At 32.4% G+C, this 21,685-nt stretch overlaps 1 protein-coding gene and 1 long non-coding RNA gene across 2 annotated transcripts; one reads left to right on the top strand and one right to left on the bottom strand.

Annotated features, from left to right (window-relative positions):
• Positions 1 to 1,705: 1,705 nt before the first annotated feature.
• On the bottom strand, positions 1,706 to 15,277 carry LOC105327265 (uncharacterized). Its single transcript, XR_010714301.1, has 5 exons — positions 14,426 to 15,277; positions 13,781 to 13,833; positions 8,619 to 8,744; positions 4,874 to 5,042; positions 1,706 to 4,634 (listed from the first exon to the last, which is right to left on the bottom strand). It is a non-coding gene; the product is annotated as an uncharacterized lncRNA (long non-coding RNA).
• LOC105327266 (carbohydrate sulfotransferase 1) lies at positions 15,269 to 21,660 on the top strand. The gene is made up of 5 exons (XM_011427622.4): positions 15,269 to 15,428; positions 18,020 to 18,134; positions 18,975 to 19,088; positions 19,549 to 19,735; positions 20,386 to 21,660. The coding sequence occupies exons 1-5, from the start codon at positions 15,408 to 15,410 to the stop codon at positions 21,194 to 21,196; spliced, it is 1,248 nt and encodes a 415-aa protein (XP_011425924.3). The 5' UTR covers positions 15,269 to 15,407; the 3' UTR covers positions 21,197 to 21,660.
• The last annotated feature ends 25 nt before the right edge of the window (positions 21,661 to 21,685 follow it).

Below are 21,685 nucleotides of genomic sequence, written 5' to 3'. Positions count from 1 at the left end.
GACTCGGTGGAACAACAAAAAGGATGGGAGATGAAGCAGTGAGATGTCAAAAGACAGTGATTCAGGATGCTAATGATTTCTATAAATGGGCTTGCACTTCCAACATGAAAAGCGTTCTGTTTCTTTTTGTTTCAAGTCAAGAATGCAATGGAATGGAAGAATTGTTAAAATCCAGAGAAGTAAAGCCAATAAAGGGTACATTAAAGTTGCATGTCGTTGCTGATGCTGTGTTTATAAGAGACACGAGCTGCTATTGCAATGTCTGTTTAGAAGACAATGTATGTGAGGGATGGAGAAAAGAGATCCTCCAGAAAAGCAGAGTTAAAGATGTAGATGAAAGTAATTCTAACAATACGACAGCGCTGAAAGGAAAATATGTAGCAGCTAGATACTTGGAGAAGTGCTTTATTGGAAAGGTCACCGATGAAGATGACACTGAATTTGAAATTTCATTTATGGAAACAAAAAAGAAAAATGTCAGTGGCCAAAGAAGGACATTCTTTGGATCCCCTCTAAGGATGTCTTGTTTGTTGTTGCTGAACATATAGAATCTCTCTCGCTTGTCGGATATTAACGAAGATCTCCGAACGTCGATCTGGTTGAACGAGACTAGAAATCAATATTGCCTGAATCCATGCAATTTCTAAGTACTATTTCGATTACTGATACGTACAAATGTAGTTTGATGGAATTAATTGTTTGAATATTACATAACAAGATTCATATGGGGTTTTCACGAGATTCCTGTCGGAAAATTTATATAATAAAATTATGCGTAATTCAAATATAGGAAAATACTTATCATGCAAAAAAAAACCAAAAAAAACCAGAAAAAAACATATCGTTTATTTTACAATAAATAATAATCGATAAAATCAACTCCCGTTAGTACTTCAGTACTTTGTTTGTTATTATTCCTGTTAAACACCGTAGGAATTTTAAATCTAATTGTTGATTTATTGATATTTTTTATTCATAACTACTATTTTGAAATGTATGTTACCAAATTCAATCTGTTTAAATTGTATCTTACATGTCTGCTATGACTTGCAAAGCAATTGTGATACTTCAAAACATTGCAAATTAGAAAAAATGGACATGAAAAAGCCGAAATTTATTGATTTATTCCAACTACGGTGATTATGAAATGTACGTTACAATTATACATTGAAATTGTCCATAAACATATGAAACGTATATAAATGTCAAAAAAAAAGTAAATGATACATGTACATATTAAGTTGCAATATCCATTCAAAACAAAATAATTCAAACTTGATCACCAAACGAAATGACCATAAGAAAAATAAGAAGCCTTTTAAACATTTTGTTTATTTACTTAGATCACAAAATACACATTTATCAATAAAAAAAAACTAGATGATAGTTTTCATTTGTGCAAAGAATGTTTTGTTGATTTAGTTGGACGTATGCATTGCTAACACAACAAGAGTCTTAAATTGTACCTGAATTATATAATTGTCTTACCTGTAGAATTCTTTAGTTGATTACAGTAGTAGTAACGTACATTTCCTCTACGTTATTTTGAAAAAAAATACACTCTTTTCAACATCCTTTTTGGAGAGCATATAAATTGTTGTTAAATAACCAAAGTTACCTATACATGTAATAAGAAATTTTACCTGTAGAATTCTTTTGTTAATTACAGTAGTAGTAACGTACATTTCCTCTACGTTTTTTGAAAAAAAAAATACACTCTTTTCAATTTATTCCTGAGAATTAAATTATCAAGGGTTTTGATATCAATTGCGTATACTGCAAGTATATTTTATATAACGTTTCTAGTCCATTTGTCAATAGAGAGGTTTAGCAAACCAACGTGTACGCGTACGTGTACGTGTAGAACGGAAAATATGTGCATTACGTCATCAGTTTGTGAAATGACGAATTTCTACACGTATGTACCCGAATGAACATACGTGTAAATTGCAAAGTACCCGTAAGGTCGAACTTGTAGCCTCTGTTTCCCTGTTGTCTATTAATTTTAAAAAATATGTTAACTTTTATTAAGCCTGAATATTCAATGCGAATACTGATATCTACCAACATAAATTTTCATTAGCGTTTAATATGTTATTGGAGTTATATTTCACGCATCTCTTCCTCCAAAACATGCAATGGCTCCGTTATCTTATTAATTTGTGATAAATAAAAATGTGCATATATAATAAATGATGTTTAATAAAATTAACACATGCAGAATTCCTACTTTTCGTTTATAACCAACATTCTCAGCTTAGTAGGAGAGGGTATCCATAATAACATTAAAACATTTAAACGTACAAGTACACGTTACAACTGCTAAACAAGAAAAGTAATTGAGCTGGTACGGGTAGTTCTAACTTGTAACCTACACGTACAAGTACACGTACACGTTGGTCTGCTAAACCTCTCTAATATAAATACTTGAACCCAAATACCTGACAGTGTACCAGTTCTCCGCTTTTAAATTTCCTGAATCCAAAACATATACACATATAGTTGTTTTCAGTTTAGCACTCATTTGCATATGACAGCTATGTAAAAGGATGTGCAAGGTCTATTAAAAAACTACTAATTAAAAAAAATCGCGGCAAAAATATTTGTTTTTCATCATTGAATTTTTTTTCAATTAATGAGTCCATTCATACAATGGCAATTTTATTGAGTTAACTTATCATTACAAACCAATACTTAATCATAGAACTACGCGTACAGTAAAAATCTAAATATATGCTTAAAATTGCGCTATGCGTACAGTATGAAATACTGACAACTGATATTCTGAGGAATTTTTCTACTTAAGGTCACTCTACAGGTCATATTATTCTCTTGAGGTATATATCTACCTCTACATGTCCCCATTTCTGTCGTAATGATTGTATTTCGTACATAGTAATCATTTCAATTTTTGAATGTGACCCTGATTGTCAAAAAGTTCATTGAAAATCTTGTTGCAAAAGGAATAACACCTTTTAAACTTGTGGCAGTTTATTACCATAACGTACTGAGTTGTTAAGGAATTTTTTTTACATCCATTTATCAATTCATTTGATTAAAATCAGAGCTACCTCTTCTATTTGCTTAATATTCGCTTCGACAAACAGCGCTACCCAAAACTGAACACTTCCGTCCCTACACTGCACATTTAGTATATTCATTTTTATAAAGGGATCGTAGAATCAGTAAGGCGGTATATAAAGTTCCTTCTGTGATCTTGCCTTAAAATTTTTGACTTAATCTTTATAAGACACTTTAACAATTTAGATAGAGTTTCTTATGTGATCATGTCTTAAATTATTGGACTTCTTCATTATTGGACACTTTAAACATTTTGTTTAGACGTCATTTGTTTGAAGACACTACGAGAGAGAGAGGGGGGGGGTACATTTCATTTGTAATTCACTAAAATTTTATCGTTTAAGTAATGTACATTGTGATAGAATCCAACAAAGCAGTTTCACTCGGAGTCCACGTACTACACCTTTCAATCAAATCAGCCCGCGAGCTGCACCACGTGCTCTTTCCATGATAAAGTTTTTCAAGCCCGAAGAACATAGAAACACGGCATATTTCGGCCAATAAGGTCCCTTATTCTTTGTTTATATTTTTAATCATTAATCTAATCAATTATAGCATAAACAAAATACGTAATGAAATGTTGACTTCCATGTGTAAAAAATAGACTTTTTGTAATCCATCTTTGCTCACAATTTAATACATTTTAGATATACAATGCAGATAACATGACGCTACATATATTGATGCCAAAAATTATCACTGTTTTATGGTGGCAAATCAAATATATGTCGACATGCAAGATAAATATGTTGACATGCAAGATAGTTATGTCAACATGCAACAATACTACGTTGACATGCAAGAAAATTGCAATCAAATGTGAATTTCAAAAATTCTCAAATATCGCCCACATGTGACACTTAAACACTGTATTTCTAATGTCAATAAAAATCCTCAATGGTATAAACAAAAATGCACGAACAAAAAAAACGTCGAATCACGCTAGGTTGTATGCCAAAAAATGAACAATAAAATAAAAGCAACTTAATACCGAAATGTACATGCACCGCAATATACTCAGAAAATAAAGGATGGTATACATGTAAGATTCATAAAATAAAAAAAAACAATTGAACAGGGTTACATTTTCATAGTTTCTTTCACTGACTCTCCTTTATTTACAATGGACTGGCTTTTATGAACAATCACTTGAGAAGACTTTTGTTTCTCAACCTTTTTCGTCTCATAATTTTTGGAGGCTATAAGGTCTACCGGAGGATTGTGTGGCGTGCGAATTCACCGCAGTTGTGTTCCGAACAACATGAAGATTATCGCTTGGAAAAGCTGGCACATCACATCGATTTGTGGCATTCCAGTTTTGGTCACCATGTTTATTAAATCTATCTGCTGTTGCAAAAGTATCGTAAGAAGTTGAAATTTCCAATAAACCTTGATTTTTCAAAGTATGGTAGGGATCACCGTTTACGTTTTCATTTTCACGTGAAATCCCGCGAAATCTTGACGTGCTATGATTAATTTCTGTCCCAGCATGCAGCTCACTTATATTTGTGTTGTCACTGGATGTTTTGGTTCGTTGTGGTGGTACTCTACAGCTATTTGATAGATTAACAAAGCAAGCATAAAATTTTATATATATATATTTGGTTACCAATATCTGACGTTTTAAACTGAATCATTTAAAACGTTCAATGTCATCTCATTTAAATAATATTTGGAAAAGTATTAAAACGTTATTTTGTAATTCTCAGAATGCATTTTCTATGGACCGATTATTTATGTTACAGAACATGCTAGACATCATGATCATTCTAAAGTTTAGAAAAAATCTTACCACTTCAAGCACAGGATTGCTACACACACAATCACGGTCATTAAATGAGATCCACCAAGTGCAATGACCAAATACAACAATAAATTACAACTTTCTCTATTAAAAGAAAAGTCTGGCACAGGGTCACTGTCATTGTGCACTTGTTTGCAACTACTAGTATTCTTTAGTCCTGCAAGGAGAAAAGTGGATTTGAAGATCCTGATTTATTTTAAAACCAATACCTTTCAATATTAAAATATTTTGATTGATTTTGGTAATTGCAAATTGTTATGCCAGTAACATGCATATAATCTTTTTTGATAAATTGTTTTAACCTCATCATGGTCTTTATAAAGCCATCTACATAATCGAATAACGATCTAACCTTTTTTCTCAGTTTGTCCGCGTGTAAGAATCATTATACGAATTCAGTGAACTTCCGATATATTTTTCCCAGCGCATAATTGTAGCAAAAATATATAATCAAATTTTAAAATTTCAATACCAAGTTTTATGTACGCTGTACAAAGATGGGTTTATCTCGTTTATGTATATGCAATGTTGTCTTTCCGATTATTTTAGCGATGATTCTATGGAAAGGCGTACAATATTTGTTAACAAAACAAACTCCACATTAAAGGGTAGGCATTTATTTTACAAATCTTAATGATTTTTGTACTGAAGCCCATTGACTTTGGTGTGAAAAATATACATATGTAGCTCCCGTTAGATAAGTTTCTGGCGGCCGCCATATAATTATCTAACACGCCAATTACAGATAGATTTTAAGGCTTTGGTAAAACCAGATGGTTGAAAACAATAGCAGGCGTATGTCTTTGTATAATTTCCCAAAACAATGTTCAAATCAAGCGCATGCGTATATCCAATTAATTATCTGATGGTCGTAAGATATTTATTAGGCGGCAACCAGAAATAATCTTGAGGCCGCCAGATATTATGTGGCGACTGCAGGATAAATTTTGTGACGGTCTCCATTAAATCTATATGCCAGAAACTTACCCGACGACCGCCAAATGAAATATTTTCGAACATTGAACCAAAGACCTTTGTAAGTTTGTATGACTTTGTAATAATGCCCAATAAGTAAGGACTGGATAAACCTAATCAATCTGATGGATTAAAAAATTAAGTTTCGTTTGGTTCACACACTTAAGACTCATAAACTCATGAGCAAAGTCTGCACACACTCTAATGTATGGTGTCTAAACTAGTTAACCATCCATCATTCGGCAAGTTTCGTATGATTCCGTCTGTAAAGTCCGATTGTCCGATGTGTGTCGTGTCGTATATGAACCCTCCATGTATGGAAGAATTTTTTGATTTTTTATGCAACTTACTAACTGACAAAAACGAAAATTTATGAATTGTACTAATTTTTAAGGAAAGTTTTCCGATTGCCAATATCAAGAACTAATGCAATATTCAAATATAGATTTTTTTCAACGGGGTGGAGATTTGTAATCATTTTTATAATGTTTTTATCATAACTGTGAATAATCCCCTAAAGTAAGATAATTTGATGTAAACTTAATACTTGAAATAAGATAAACGAATAATTATTCTGAACTAAAGAGCACATGTTACATTGCTAGAATCGGTTATGTTTCTTCCCAAGCACAATATACACAAGGAACAATTTTAGGATTTTTTGCGTAAAAACAACAATAGCAAAAACCTTAATTCTGTTACCATGTATAATATTTTCTCAACTCTGGATATAACATTCCTGCAAAAATTTTAAAAATCTATCATCTGATTCTTTCTATGGGCCGTCTAAAGATACAGGTACATTTGCAAAAATATATAGGAAATTGCAATTTTCTGGCACATCGAAACAAACTATGAAAAAACACACATGCGACTATTTAATATGCATGCGTTTGGTAGAAATAAATGTACTTGCATATATTTCAATTTATAGTATATATCTTTGATTATGTACATATAGACATGGTACTATATTAATTAAAATGATGTTATGATATATGAACTATTTGTGTTAATTGGTCTAACGCTAGCCTATGGACGACGGTTGCTAAATTTTCTTAAACAAGTGATAAAAAAATAAAGTTATCATTTATTACCAAAACATAATCTATAATAAGTAACTGTCGCAAACATATAAGCCTTAGCTACCTCACTTCATCAAGACTTATACTTTCTAAGAAACTAAGTCACAAGATAGTGATTGTTTTGTTTTGTTAAACTGTTTGTATTAATCGATTACTTTGTATATTATTTAGCTTAGTGGTTAAAGTATCAGGCTTGTAGACCGCGGATCCAGAGTTCGCCTGAGGCTCTTGTTCGTATTTACTGAGGTACATTTTTGAAAATCAGCAAGTAATATCATAATGTTTCTTATGCATCATGCTACATGTATCTATCATAATCAATTAATGTTCTGCTGATTTGAGAGACATGACTGTATTTCAAGATGTAGTAAGCCACCTTAATGGCGTAGAGAAGGGTTTGATGTTTTATTAACACAAACATTCCGTCTGATCTCGTTTACTTGTTTTTTCAGAGAGAGGCTGTGTTTGAAATACACAAGAGTCTTTTACAATTGCTAACGATTTATAAGTCATGATATGGACTCACTGTCAATTAAAAACTGTTTATTAGGGATAAGTCAACGACCCGAGCAATGGCACTTGACAATTCAAACGTTAACCCAACCTTCTTTCAAATACTATTTATTTAAACAATATTTTATTATGTAAAAAATATTACATAATAGGATTGGGCAGCAGGCAATCTGCCTATTTGAGCCCTCTTCTTTAACAGTCAATTTGACAAACATTGATGGTACAATGTAACAATAGAATATAGTAGAGAAAAATAAAGGAAAAAATAGGTGGAATCAAACACTATTTCTCTTTTCAAGCAACAAAAACAAGTCCATGTACCATAAACAGAAACGTCGTGGGTTTTTTTTCAATATCCACGATAGATTAAAGGATTTACACACGACAGACCAGTTGGAGGATATGCGCACGATGGAATTGGATTGATTTAATCACGATGGGAAAGATACGCGATTTTAACGTCAAAAATCGTATAATAATTTTCTCGATTTACCTGACCTAAGCAAAAGGCATAGAAGAGTATCTTTACAAAAAAGTCACTTCCTTTTGTAGATTTATCTGTATTTTGAGACGGCTCCTAAAATTACAAAGTTGGGTAAATTTTCATTCTAAAAATTGCAGGTAAACCAAAGCCTGCGTTGGCTACACATTCATGTGGTTGGGTTTGATAGTTTTCAATCTATTGTTAAAAATTATTTAATAACAAATTCATAACTTGCATAATACTATAAAAGGTAAAGATATTTTTTTAATGTAGCTTTACACATAAGAAACGGAAGTCGGTCTCCTTAAATTAGTACTTATTTGTTTATGTTCGAATTATGTAATGCAACATTGCAAAAGGAATGAAAGCATGTTTTCAATTTTCTCTCGAATTTATGTTTCATGTCATGTTTCTCCTTTGCTTTTATCTTATGATGCTGAATTCTACGTTTTCTTGATTGTTGGCCGATTTATACAGTGTTGTACTATTACCTACATGTATTATAGATCTATTCATAGGAATTTCGAAACTATATGCTGTCTGAGGCAAAAATGACATGTAGCATAGTACCTTTTGTTTATTCATACAATTAAAATGCAAAATTATTGATTTTGAGCAGTATCGAAAAAATAATTTTATGTACCAATTCCATTCAATCATATAATTTATTACTTACTTATGCATCCAACATATGTATTGCAATATTCATCATTGGTACAGTTACAGGTTTTTCTGCATAATGAACCATAGTTGTTACTTGGGCAAGCTGTCGTGCAGTTTTCGCCAGTGAATCCAATACAAGCTTAAAATAAAAAAAATACACACAATTGTATCACATGGATATGAAATTGAGAGTTAATTTATTCAGACAACAAAAAGATTTGATATTAGATTCAAAACATCACAATAAGCTTAAACCATACATATCCAACATGGATATAAAGAAATTTTAGTACATTGTGTCATAACCAGTTATCCAACCGTAACTTAAAGTAAAACTTCCAGGTAAAGTTAAGATAGCCAGTAAAACGGAAATAATGATCGATATATTTTAATTTTACTACACACTTCCAGTAAAGGTGCGGTCACACGATGCGAATTTTCATCCGATTTTCAATCGCAAAGTGTCGATAGGAGTCGAATGTTGGTGAGGTCACAAAATACGATATTACAATCCAGTTTAATTTTTATATCCTACTAAGATTTTAGACCCCTCTTGGCCTCTAATTTGAGGGGCCATCCCTTTTATCTTGATATCAAATAAAAGGTCTCGTAAATATAAAAACATTTTGTTCAACAAGTGTTCAGGGATTTTTGAGCGTACTAAAGATATCTGAACAAATGTGTTTTAGTGGCCGACAACCAACAATTTTTTATTAGGAAGCATATTGTTGAAAACATTAATCTTAACTTTTTTGGTCTACAATGCTTATCAAAATATTTCTCCTATTTTAGATATTAAAGATCAAAGTTTTGGACTTCTGGCTCCTTGAAACCCCTAATTACGAACAACATATGACTTAAAATTAGGTAAGGTACTGTATAGATAAAAAGAAGTACAATGAACATTTTTGCTTCCATAATTAATAACAACTTTTTATTAATTAAAGAGTTATTGCAAAAATACTTTACAGCCTTCATGGCCCCTAATTTGAGGGGTCAGCCCCTTTTTCATGTAATCAAATGAAAGTCCTAGTAAATCTAAACAACTTTTGCCTTACATGTCGTAACAAAATATTTACACATTAAAAGCTAGGGCAGAAAATGTGCGAAAATTTTGTGAAAAAAATGGTGCCAATTTTTTAGCTCGGGCGAGCTTCGACGGCTTGCCCATTCCATTTTTAAAAATATAAAATAGATAGGATCATCTACAGACAGTCATCTACTATCCCTGAACGTTTCCCGTTTCTATCACAATTAAATTTTGAGAAGTTACGTGGACAAAATGGTCTTTTCATGCAAATCGGTCGAGTAGTTCACGAGAAATAGCGTTCGAAAAAAGTCAGAAAAAGAAAATAAACTAGAGCAAAGCTCGTTGCAAAGCAATGAGTGGGTCTTCTGTCAATGTCGAAAGTCAGCTAGAAGTTCCTTTAAGAAACAGAGTTCTTAAACCAATAAACATAAGTAACTTAAACAGAAAAAAATCAAATTATTCTAGGTACGAGTTTATAAAATCTGAATGATTTTAAGTACGAATTATAAAAAACCTTTTCAATTTCAAGAACAGCTAAGCAAATACAAATCCGAATATGTTCAAGTAGGAATAAACAATATTCGAGTTATTTTAGGTTAGAGTTAATTTCACTTTGAATATAGATAATATAACTTTTTTCTTAACCAAGAATACGGAATCAAAATTTCGCGAAAAATGAATTTTAAAACCCCTATGTCTATGTAATGCATCTTCTGATTTTAAAACGGATTTAAGTTTTATATTAACCTCAATAGGCTCTTTTAAGATTAGCGACAAATTATCGCTCAAAAAAGTTATCATTAAAAGTTTTTGTAGCCCTACTGGGCCCTAATTTGAGGGGTCAGCCCCTTTCTCTTGATATCAAATGAAAGGTCTCGCAAATATAAAACATATTTTTTTTCACAAATTGTGAGCCGTTCTAGAGATATCCGAACAACTGTGTTTAAGGGGCCGACCCTTCAACTCCTAACCGGGGCCACCAACAAAAAATTTCAATGTATCACATTGTTTAGAACATTATTCTGGGCAACCTTTTCTTCTACAATGCTTATCAAAATATTTCTCTTTTCCTAGACATTTATGATCAGAGTTTTGGACTTCTATCCCCTTGAAACCCCTAATTACGTAACATATGACTATGGTATGGTACTGTATAGATAAACAGCGGTTTAATGAACATTTTTTCTTCTATAAAAACAAATTATTGTTTAGTAAAGAGTTATTATAAGAAGACTTTAGAGCCCTTTTGGCCCCTAATTCGAGTTGCCTGCTCCTTTCTCTTGATATCAAATGAAAGGCCGTGGAAATTATTGCAACTTTTGCCTTACATAATTTAACAAAAGATTTGTACATTAAAAGATATCGCAAAAGGTGCGAAAATTTCGTGAAATAATTGGTGCCATTGCGTGTATTCTACTTTAGGATATACTTTAAATCATCTACAGTTATTCATCTTCAATTCGCTTTTTATTACGATAAGTTTTGGAGGAGTTGTGTGGACAACATCACCAGTAAAAAATCATAAACTCTTACTCCGGAAGTGACGTCATCAGCTCAAAATTTTAAAATGTCGAGTAATGACAATGGCTTATCGGTCCTGAAAATTTAGTGCAAATCGGTTGAATAGTTTTTGAGACATAACGCTCTAAAAAAAGTCAGAAATGTGTAATTATAATAGAGAAGAAGAATCCTAAGAAAGACAGAAGTGTTTCCGTTTCCAACAAAAGACCCTCAAAATAATAATAAAGAAAAGAAACAATAGAATAACAAGAGGGTCTTCCGTCGCGGAAGACCCTTATAATAAATAAACAGAATTTTAAGGCATTTTAGTCCAAAAAGCGATTGTTACAGTGGATTTTTGTTGAGATAAAGAACAAAAAATTACTAGAACTTCCATCCGCTCAATGGTTTTCGTTATGTCGCCTAGCAATGGAAGTGGATGGAAGTGCTAATTTTAATTAGATTGGCCTACACCTGTGTTTCAATCACGGAAAGTACCCATTCCTCAAAAATAGATACAGGTACCTGTCGCAATACCTAGATACTGATTTTATAATGGTGTCTGTAGCCATTGATTTGTCATAATTTCAGGTAACCTGCATCAAGAAATGAAAATATAAATATCCTGAACTGTGATAACTTCCAGCAAAATAAAATAAATAAAGTATAAATAGAGTATAGTGTTATTGAAAAGGTCTGCATAAATTATATTGATTGTGCTCATACCCAGATTGAAACAATATATATGTAATTTGAAAAAAGTCCAATAGATTAGATACAGGTAATAAAAATTGCTATTTTTCTCATGGTTAAAATGAAAAGAATTTTTTTTCAAGATTCTTAATGGACTTGACCCAGCGATTGCAACATCAAATAGACCTAGGCATTACAACTAGGCCACACATAAGACCACGTTAAACCAAAATTAATTCAACGTGAACGTGTATAACAATACCTGTAATTTAAAAACACAATTTTAATCAAATTTATTTGGTTAAACGTGGTTCAAATAGCAAAACATCAACTTTATATTGCTTACTAGCTATTTTCCAATATTTACCTAACAAACCTGAAGATTTTATTGGTGTCGTGTAAACTAAAAAAAGACTCTTTAAACCTGGATACGGTGTGATTTGCGTTTCTTTGAACACATTTTAACTGAAAATTGTATTATAAATGTTGAAAATGTCTGATGTTTGCAAAAGTGCTATGATGTAGAAGAAATAATGGGAGAAGGTGCTACACTTCTTTAATTTGATAAAACTTATAAAAGAACTAGACTATGACCCGTGCGTGCATAGGTTGACCAGTGTTGACATTGCATATCGGACAATTACGAAATACGTACATCGACACACCTTATTATTGACATTTACATAACAAAGCTATAAGCCTACAATAATGCTATTAATTTCACTACACTTTCCTTAGTTTGAATAATCTAACTGTGTCTCGGGAAAGGCCCTCACCACAGTTAGAATGCCTTCCATATACCCGTAATGTAGCAGAAAATTGCAGAAAAGCTCCGGAACAATTAACGAGAGAGTTAATGAAGTAGCCTTGAAAATAACAGTCAAATTCATCACAACAAACCTTTCTGAGGCTGCAAATACATTGACCTTTCAACTAAAAATTTTATTCCATTGAATACCTTTTTACCAACGTACACGTATTTTCTTTGTAAAACTGGGTCCGTAGGACATTATTCATTTTTACGATAAAGCATATTCTATCTTCACTCTCCTAACAAATATAATGTAACTTTTTTGCATGTAATCAAATATTTTTTTGTCTTCACGAAGACAAAAGTATATAAGTACTTAGTTGAAATGTATATTTTTTATTTAATTATATATACTTTCTCTCATAAGAAATCATTAATATATATGAACAGAATATATAGTAAAAATCTAATGAAAATTTACCCGTATTTGTATTATCATTTCTGAGTTTATTCATGCAGATGTGATATTGTGGAAACATAAACAAAAGATCCCGTTAGCGTGAATGTATTGCGCAAGCGCAGGATTGTAAAATCCAAAAAATTCAGGTGATTTCAGGGATTATTTAGGAATCTTCGTTGATTATTAATTAGCGAAGCTCAACTGAGAAAAAATAAAAACAATTTGGTAATTTTCAAGTGCCAATAATGTTTAAAATATATAAAACAATAGACAATATTCTTCCGATTTCTCGGTATTAAAGACCAAAAATTCGAGTATATTATTTTAATATAGTAGTATAGAAAAATGACCAATGACTAAGTATTTGGAGGCTTCAATGTCAATTACAAGTTCTCAACCCTGACCTATCTCTATCACACTCCATCCTAGCCTGATTATTCATGAATTATTTATTGAATATAAAGACGGACTCGAACAACTTATTTATCCGCGAAGCTAAAGTATGGGGTGTGGGGTTGGAGTGGGTGGGTGCCTCCGCTGTATTAAGTTCACATAGTTTAATTTCAAAAGGTAGGCCACGGACTCCCCCCCCCCCCCCCCCCCCCAGAAAATAAAAATATCCCTCAGACATCCCATTGTAAAATTCTGGATCTGCGTATGTTAAATGTTTATTATGAATATGTTATTAAGAATTTAAAAACAATGATGATGAATGATAATGATGATGATGAGAACTCTTACCTGTACAATTTACGCCTATCTTTCTGTATCCAGAACAACATCTGTCTGGGTCACTGTATGTTGAAAATATGAAATAGCCATATATTTAGCCTAAGTCATACTCTGTACCGAGCCTTTTGCTTCCACCACATTTTACTTGATATTTTGATAATCATAAATACCATTGTGCTCAAACTAGGTTCATCCACAAATATGAAAAATGTCGAGATTATCTGTTTTGAAACAAACGCACCCTCTACCGCTTCGGGTCTCAATACACAACCCAAAATAGAGAGTCTTTGGGGATTTTGCATTGGATCAGCTATGGAATAGCGCAGATGATAACGTTGAAAATTGTGCGTGGTATTCCGAATAGTTTCGAATGGAGAAAAGATGTAAACAGTTCCCATTATAAATCTCCGTAAGGAATCTTTTTCGTTCCTGTGAACTTTTATAAGTGAAAAAAGAAAATATGTCAATAGAGATATATTTTCCCTTTTATCGATCACAAAATTAATGTATTTCTTTCACAGGTATGTATTTTTATAAAAAAAAAAATTATCAAAAAGTGATGGAAGCAATAACTTGGGACAGACTATAGTAAGTAGTGTACAGGTTCGGTAGATATTTACAACAGAGATTGAATAAACTTCTTCGTTAACTTACTTTTTTGTGGGACATCTACTTTCTTGTCCTTTGCAACCAATGATCCAGAGTAAAGAAATCCAATACAGACACAGTGCCGTGTTTACAGCCATCGCGCTCCCCAGCGATACTGTGGTGTAGCAGTACTTGAGCTGTGACTCGACTACTCGCTATTTCCTTACTTAAAAATAAAACGATCAGATTTCGCCGGTATTTAAGCGTTCACGATTGGCAGATAGGATAACGATCATAATCTTTAACTTTTTAATTTTTTTTTTAAGGAAGGTTTAAAGACCATCCCCGTCAGTTTCTTTTTCATTTTGAAAAAATGTTGATATCATAAATATTAACAAAAAGAGTTCTTTACTTTTAAACTTCAATCCAGGAAGGAATTATAAAGTACGAACGTTCGAAAATACATTCTTGAGTGTCAAATAGAGAATGTAGAAAAACATCGGTCTTATTTTGTCTAATCTTAAGTTATTATGCGACGTTCTTTCAGTTTCCTTATATTTTATTTTTTTCAAAAGACATTCATTCTTTTAATGTTAACGTTGCAACAACAAGTTTCATATCTTATTATGCACTTATTATTATATTGAGTTCTTATTAAACTATTATACTTCTATACAATGTAACAAATATCATCTGGACTCTTGGTTCTTGAGGAGAGGACTTTCATAGGTACTGCCTGTTGTCCAGTCATTTCTTTATTTATTTGTATAATTAAATGTTGGTTGAATTAAAGCGTTCAAATCGTTGATTCAATGCGTGTTTGTACAACAAGCTGTGTGCGAACTAAGAGACTAATGATGACACCACCTGTGCAGCAGTCAAGCGTACTTCTCTTACGCTGTATGTTATGCTTTGTTGATTGACGTACCTACGCAATGCTCGCATAAAATGTCCGTCAGTTGAATTTTAATTAGTATGATTGTGATTGTACACATTTTCAGGTTTATACAGGCAAGATTTAAACTTTTGTGAGACGAAGGAACAATCTATGGTGTATATTTTACCTATGGTAGGTTTTCTCTCTCTCTCTCTCTCTCTCTCTCTCTCTCTCTCTCTCTCTCTCTCTCTCTCTCTCTTAATTTCCAATAATTTTTTCGACTCTAAATGACCGTCGTGTCTCCCGGGAAACCCCAACTGCCTTGTGTGATTGCTTTTTCAATGGTTAAGAAAACATGTCGAACAATAAGTTATGCTTATAATGTTAAATTTTACTTCTTGAGACAAGTGTGTATTAGGGCAAATTTTAAGAGGTATTTAGGTATTGCCAGGTTTGTTGCCAAGCTTTGCCTAGTTCACTCTATCCCGAGATTTTGACATCAATGCCCAGCTGTTCACTTCTTTTAAATATATTTACACATGCTCTCTCTTTCTCTGTCTTTGTTTCTTCCGTTCTTTTATTCATACATAAACACACACATCCTACATAAAATTGTAATTTTCGAAACATATCCATAAAATTATTTGGGTGGCTAGTGGTATTTGAATTGATCAATAATTCGAAGCTCTCCCAATAATTGTTTTCATTTTTTTTTTGAAAGTATCTCACATATGCTTTTTAAATTCTTCTTTGAACATTATTTGTATATTTTCTAGACTTCGTTAGTTTCTTTGTGTACTATTTTCAAACAGATGAAGACCCGTTGTCTAATTTGCATAAATAATGCCGAAAAATTCATTTAAATATGTCGCGGTTAAAGGAATAATTGATGACTTGCTGAAAAGACAAATTGTAATTAATTTTTTTTGTGTGGGGTTCAATCTTTGGGCCGTTGTTTAGTTGCAGTGGTGGTTCTTATAAAGTTATCAGAAATACTTTAAAATCATTTTTCATAAAACTGAATTGGGTTCAATTTAATGTTTTTGACTTGGGGAAATGCACTTTAGAGCCAAAATAGCACGTCTATTTATAAAGTCCAAACAGGAAGCTAGCTCGAGGTGCAGATTCAAGTAGGATATTATTTAAGCAAAACCGATGCTTTTTTCGATGTTACATGCATTTTTATTGTCATACTCGGTTATGAAAAGAAAGACGTTTTACCGTAAACAAAATTATTAATCTATTATCAAAATGTGATTATGAACCATAAAAATGGTCTGTGTTTTCTCGGTTTTGGTTTTATTGTGAATGATTTGTGCATAATTATATACTTGAGTATTGGTGACAGTCATCTAACACCATGAATTATATGAAAATGTTTAAGTATGAGATAACCGAAGACAAAGCAGTATACAGCTTAATTATATAAAATATAATATGCAAGCTTACATGTAAGTGTCGTTAGTTCATCTAATGCGTGATTTTAATATCATATGAAATGCATAATTATATGCTGCTAAATTTTTATACACGAATAAATTTACTAAGTGGATGTTAATTCTTTTAATACATCTGTCACTTATACTTACTCAGAAAATTCAAAATTTGCAATATAGTATCTGCAACACCTCCCACGGGAAAAAACTATTCTAATATATAAATGTACAAAAGGTCTGTTAAGCCTTTTCATTCTATGAATCTATGTATATTAATGTATGTTATACTCAATATTTTCTTAATTACAATACTTTCAAAACGGAAAATGTACTGACCCACGAAGTGCATTTGGAAAAATTAAATTTCTCTGAGTTATTTGATATTCTAATGTTGATGATACCGTAACATCTTCATTGGATTTCTTATATTTCAAAACCGTGCTATTATAATAATGAGATGCAAAACGTTTGGTCTTTGCAAATTTACATGCATTTTTCCTGTAAAAATTGACCTTAATGTTTTCGTTTTGAGACAAGAAGAGAAAATGTTATTCCTACAAATCAAACCACAAAAATTTTAAAAAGAAATATTTGCATAATTAAAATTAAAGCCATCAAGTTTGCACCTTTTACTGATTCTTCTTGTTCCATCATGTGAATTACTAGAAATATGCTTTACTTCTTCATGGCAATCATACTGTTACTAGTATTAATGTATTATAATTGATATAAAACTTCTTTAAAAAAAGAATTGAAACATTGCCGATTTCAGACATGAATTTTTGTGAACCAGCTAAATCAGACATTAGAATTGATGTTGTTGCACACGAAAAGGAAACAGTCGAAATGCCATCTTCACCGATTAAATTGAACTTGTTTGAAGTGTGAGAGTTACATCTACGTCTATAATTAATTATTGCCCACGAAAAATAATTTAGAAATAATGAAACTTATACTTATATTTCTAACAAGGTGAAAAACCGAGCTGTGACTTGCTATACGTTTGGCCTCATTTACTGTTTTCATCAGTTGGGCTTCATTTATTGTTTTCATCAGTTATCGTTCCTTAGTAAGTCTGGCATGATACATACATATGTCTTTTACTAATAAACAATTTTTAATTGTCAATGAGTCCATGACTAATCATAGTCAATCATGGACTCATTGACAATTAAAAATTGTTAATTAGTAAAAGACACATATACCCTAAGAGTCGTTAAACAATTCGACCACGGAAAGTGGTATATCGTGAAGACAGTTCAGTCGGTATGGACCTCTCTGCAGATGATGGCTGTTCTTGAGCAGCGGTCTTTAGATATGGATTTTTTACCAAACGTACCATTGCAGGCATCTGATTCCAAGAGGACTTTTTTGAAAGCTCTGACGTCATACAGGAGGCGGCCGGGTGTGTTCGTCCTCTGTCTGCTTAGTTTGGTCATTTCCTTCTATCTGTTTTCAAAAGGTGAATACTTTCGCTCATATAAAACTTAATATGCATACTAATCTTCTGGTCATGCTTTGAGTGGCTATTGAAAGTGATTTGAGTATCACCTGTTAAATGTCTAAAACCAACTGAACTTCGCAGGTGGTCGACTTAATAAAATTCTCTGAAAGTATTTTTCATGGCTTAATATTTAAACATTTATGAGTTATTTTTAGAAACAACAGGATTTGTCAGTGTTCTTTTATGGTATGTGCGATATGACAATGTTATGCTATAATTTTTCATTCAACCAATCAAAAAATAAAAACGATAAGCTTTTCTGAAGATGTTCAGGCAATGCCTTTCCGCCTTAATTCACAACACGCTTTAACTTGACAGACATTTATGATTAAATCACATAGCGTTTTTCGAAAATTCATAACAGGATTATTTTCCTTAACGAAAGAAATATGATAAACCAAATTTGTAATTAACTATTAATTTTCATTTACAAATTTAGATAATCAAGAATCCACATTTTTGTAAAGAAAATTAGTGTTTCAGTCAACCATGTTAGAATTGCCTTTAATTCAGAATAGAAAAATACAGTGAGAAAAAAAACCGCAAGTACTTTACCTCGTCAGTGTAAGTAATGTGCATTGTACATGTAATTGCGCCAATGATAAAAGGTCCTTATGGTTCTTTGTATTAAACAGAGCGAAATAAACGGTAAAAAAAGATATGATGATACCAAAAGAAAAGATATCGCCTGACAGTACAAAACAGCCCCGTAATTGTGTTACTTTGTTTATGAACATGTGTTTTAACACTGAAATGTATTTTAATGTAATATATGTTTCCTTTATCAATACATTGTAGAAATAATAGACAATGCAGCAGAATTTCACAGCACACTGACCACATTGAGACGTCTACAGCCGTATAACAGACTCGAACCAGTACCCACAGTCCCGTTTATCACTATACCCAAAGGTATTACCTGCTGGCACCTTTTCAGTGGTTGTCATATATAAAATATCTTAAAGATAACAAAATATTGTATAACTAAACAATTCAAAAAAGTTTATCATTTAAAAAGTTAACTTCGAAATAAAGCTTTGAAAGTCAACAAAAGGGCTATTTTTGTGTGCATGTAATGTTACACAGCTTTAAAAATAGCAACGAACCTCACTTTATAACGCAAAATGAAATGTGAAAAACAGGTATTAAATACCTGCAGGTATCTACATTAACAATTTCTAATTGTCGGGGGCAAGTAAATTTTCTATTCCAGCAAGTGGGGCTATTTTTCTGATTTGGAAGGCAAATATTGCAATTAAAGACAATATAAATTTTATAAGAAATTTTACTTTAATCATACTTTTAAAAACTAATTTACTTTGAACGACGCTATTTTGGGGAAAACTCTTATACTTAAATTGTATTGTCTCAGATCCACCGTTGAAAAGGAGACACCCAATACTACTGTTAACGTACATGCGGAGTGGTTCCACCTTTACTGCTGACGTCATACAACAGTCCCCGGATGTATTCTACTTATTTGAACCATTGCGAGCCTTTACGAGTCAGTTTTATTATACCCAGTCGAAGCTATGCTCCTTTACAGACAAAGGTTGCAGGTAATTATAAGATCTCAATGTTATAAAATGACATAAAATAAAATATGTTATGAAATTACATACATGTACTGTAATTTCCTTAATATCTTACGCGAGTACTTAATTCCGCGATTTTGCTGTTTTGTATCAAATCGAGAGAATATGAAATCGCGAGCACCTATTTTTGTTATAATTTTCTATAGGTCAAAACTGTCTGAAACATGAAGCGAGATTTGAGGGTTGCTTCTCGCAATTTTACGCGGTCATCTTGTACATTTAAGGATAAGAATTTAAACATTTCTTGAACTGCCTTGTTTCTGCCCGCAACCAAAAGATATAAAAGCAATAAATATGAGATTCTACTTATTGTTTTGTATGCAAATTATGCATACAAGAACAGGAAAATAAATGCCTTTTTAATCTCTTAAAACAACTGTCAAACTGCGCAGCTACAGACTTATTTTAAGATTTTAAAGAAAAGTAGTGACCTCTCTACAACTATTTATATTTTCATACCGAATATCGGGTAGCCATAGATACATATGTACATGCACCTCTTTAAGATAAGCATAATATAACACATGTATATTGTTCATTACAAAATTATTATGCATTCTAACTTACTAATTTATAAGCAATAATGCTCTTCTGGATCTGGTTTTATTTTGCAGAACACCACGAACCCAGTTCGAAGATGCAAGTTATGTAGTGCGAAACATTCTGAATTTATTTCTGTGTGACTTCCACAATACAGATAGACATGTAGTACATGGCATGACCTTTCGCCAAATGAGCAAGACTCAGAACCAGTTTGCTAACTGTCTAAAAAGCCAAAACAGTTCAAAGATTTTAGAAATATGTATTAAGAAAATGGAAGATTTGTGTGTTAGCAAAAACGTGTTTATAAAGACCATTCGACTGTCTATGGAGGTTGCTGCACTCCTCCTCGACTTAATTCCAGACCTCAAGGTCATTCACTTGATTCGTGACCCTAGAGGAATAATATATTCAAGGTCCAAAGGTCGTGTTGTCAATGGTTCTAATATCGAGGCTAGTGCCAAGTCGATGTGTAATAGAATTCTAATGGATGTTATGCGTAGTTATCACCTGAAGTCTAAGTATCCCGGCAGGATGAAGACACAGCTGTACGAGTACCTGGCAGAGAATCCGCTGGATTCCGCATACGACCTTCACAGGTTCACGAACACCACAGTACCGCCTTCTATGAAGGGCTATGTTTACAATCACACAATGTCTGGGAGTAAAAAAAGGGGATATTACAATACCGCACGTGAGAATTCAACAATCACATCCTTATCTTGGCGCATGCGCATGAAGTGGGAGGATGTTAGGGTGGTTGATCGACAGTGTCAGGAGCTATATGACCATGTTGGCTTTATTCCATTCTCGGATAAGTCTCAACTGACCAATTTATCTTTCAAGACACGTAAAAAGGAAAGTCCTTTGTTTGAGAAATTCTGATTTCATGTCATTTTTATAAAATTACTTTATTGATTTGCTCTGAATGGAGACGCTTTGCTCTGAATAAATATTGGGTTGTTGATCCAAAGAATCTACATTATTTTTAAAAAGAAATTTATAGTGAAATATTGTTGCTGAAATTAACATTGAACCAATTTTGTAGCCAAATTACTCTTCTTTTTTAGATGGCATATAATGCTTGCAAGTTCTGCCGTAAAAAATTGACGCACTCTTGGTATGGTACTATAATTGCATGCATTCTTGTATGCACCAGTTCTAGTGCCATCTGCGTTATTCAAAGTGTTGACAGAATTTATTTATAAGATATAGACGTAAGATCGTTTAATTTCAATGAATTTGTGTATTCTACCTTCTAAACAATTGACTTATTAATGCTTATAATACAACTTATACACATGTGTTTATAGTTAAATGTTGTCATTTAGGAATCTCTCTCGTACGGAACACTTTTATTCCACAGAAGGCTGT

The sequence above is a fragment of the Magallana gigas genome, chromosome 5 (genome assembly GCF_963853765.1).
Source record: "Magallana gigas chromosome 5, xbMagGiga1.1, whole genome shotgun sequence".
Lineage (NCBI taxonomy): Eukaryota > Metazoa > Mollusca > Bivalvia > Ostreida > Ostreidae > Magallana > Magallana gigas.
This window is presented reverse-complemented; position numbering and strand designations above follow the sequence as displayed.

Coding starts and splice junctions, on each gene's coding strand:
- LOC105327266 (XM_011427622.4), top strand. CDS start 15,408: ATGGTGTATATTTTACCTATG. Junction 15,429..18,019: donor TGGTGTATATTTTACCTATG/GTAGGTTTTCTC, acceptor GTACCATTGCAG/GCATCTGATTCCAAGAGGAC. Junction 18,135..18,974: donor CTTCTATCTGTTTTCAAAAG/GTGAATACTTTC, acceptor AATACATTGTAG/AAATAATAGACAATGCAGCA.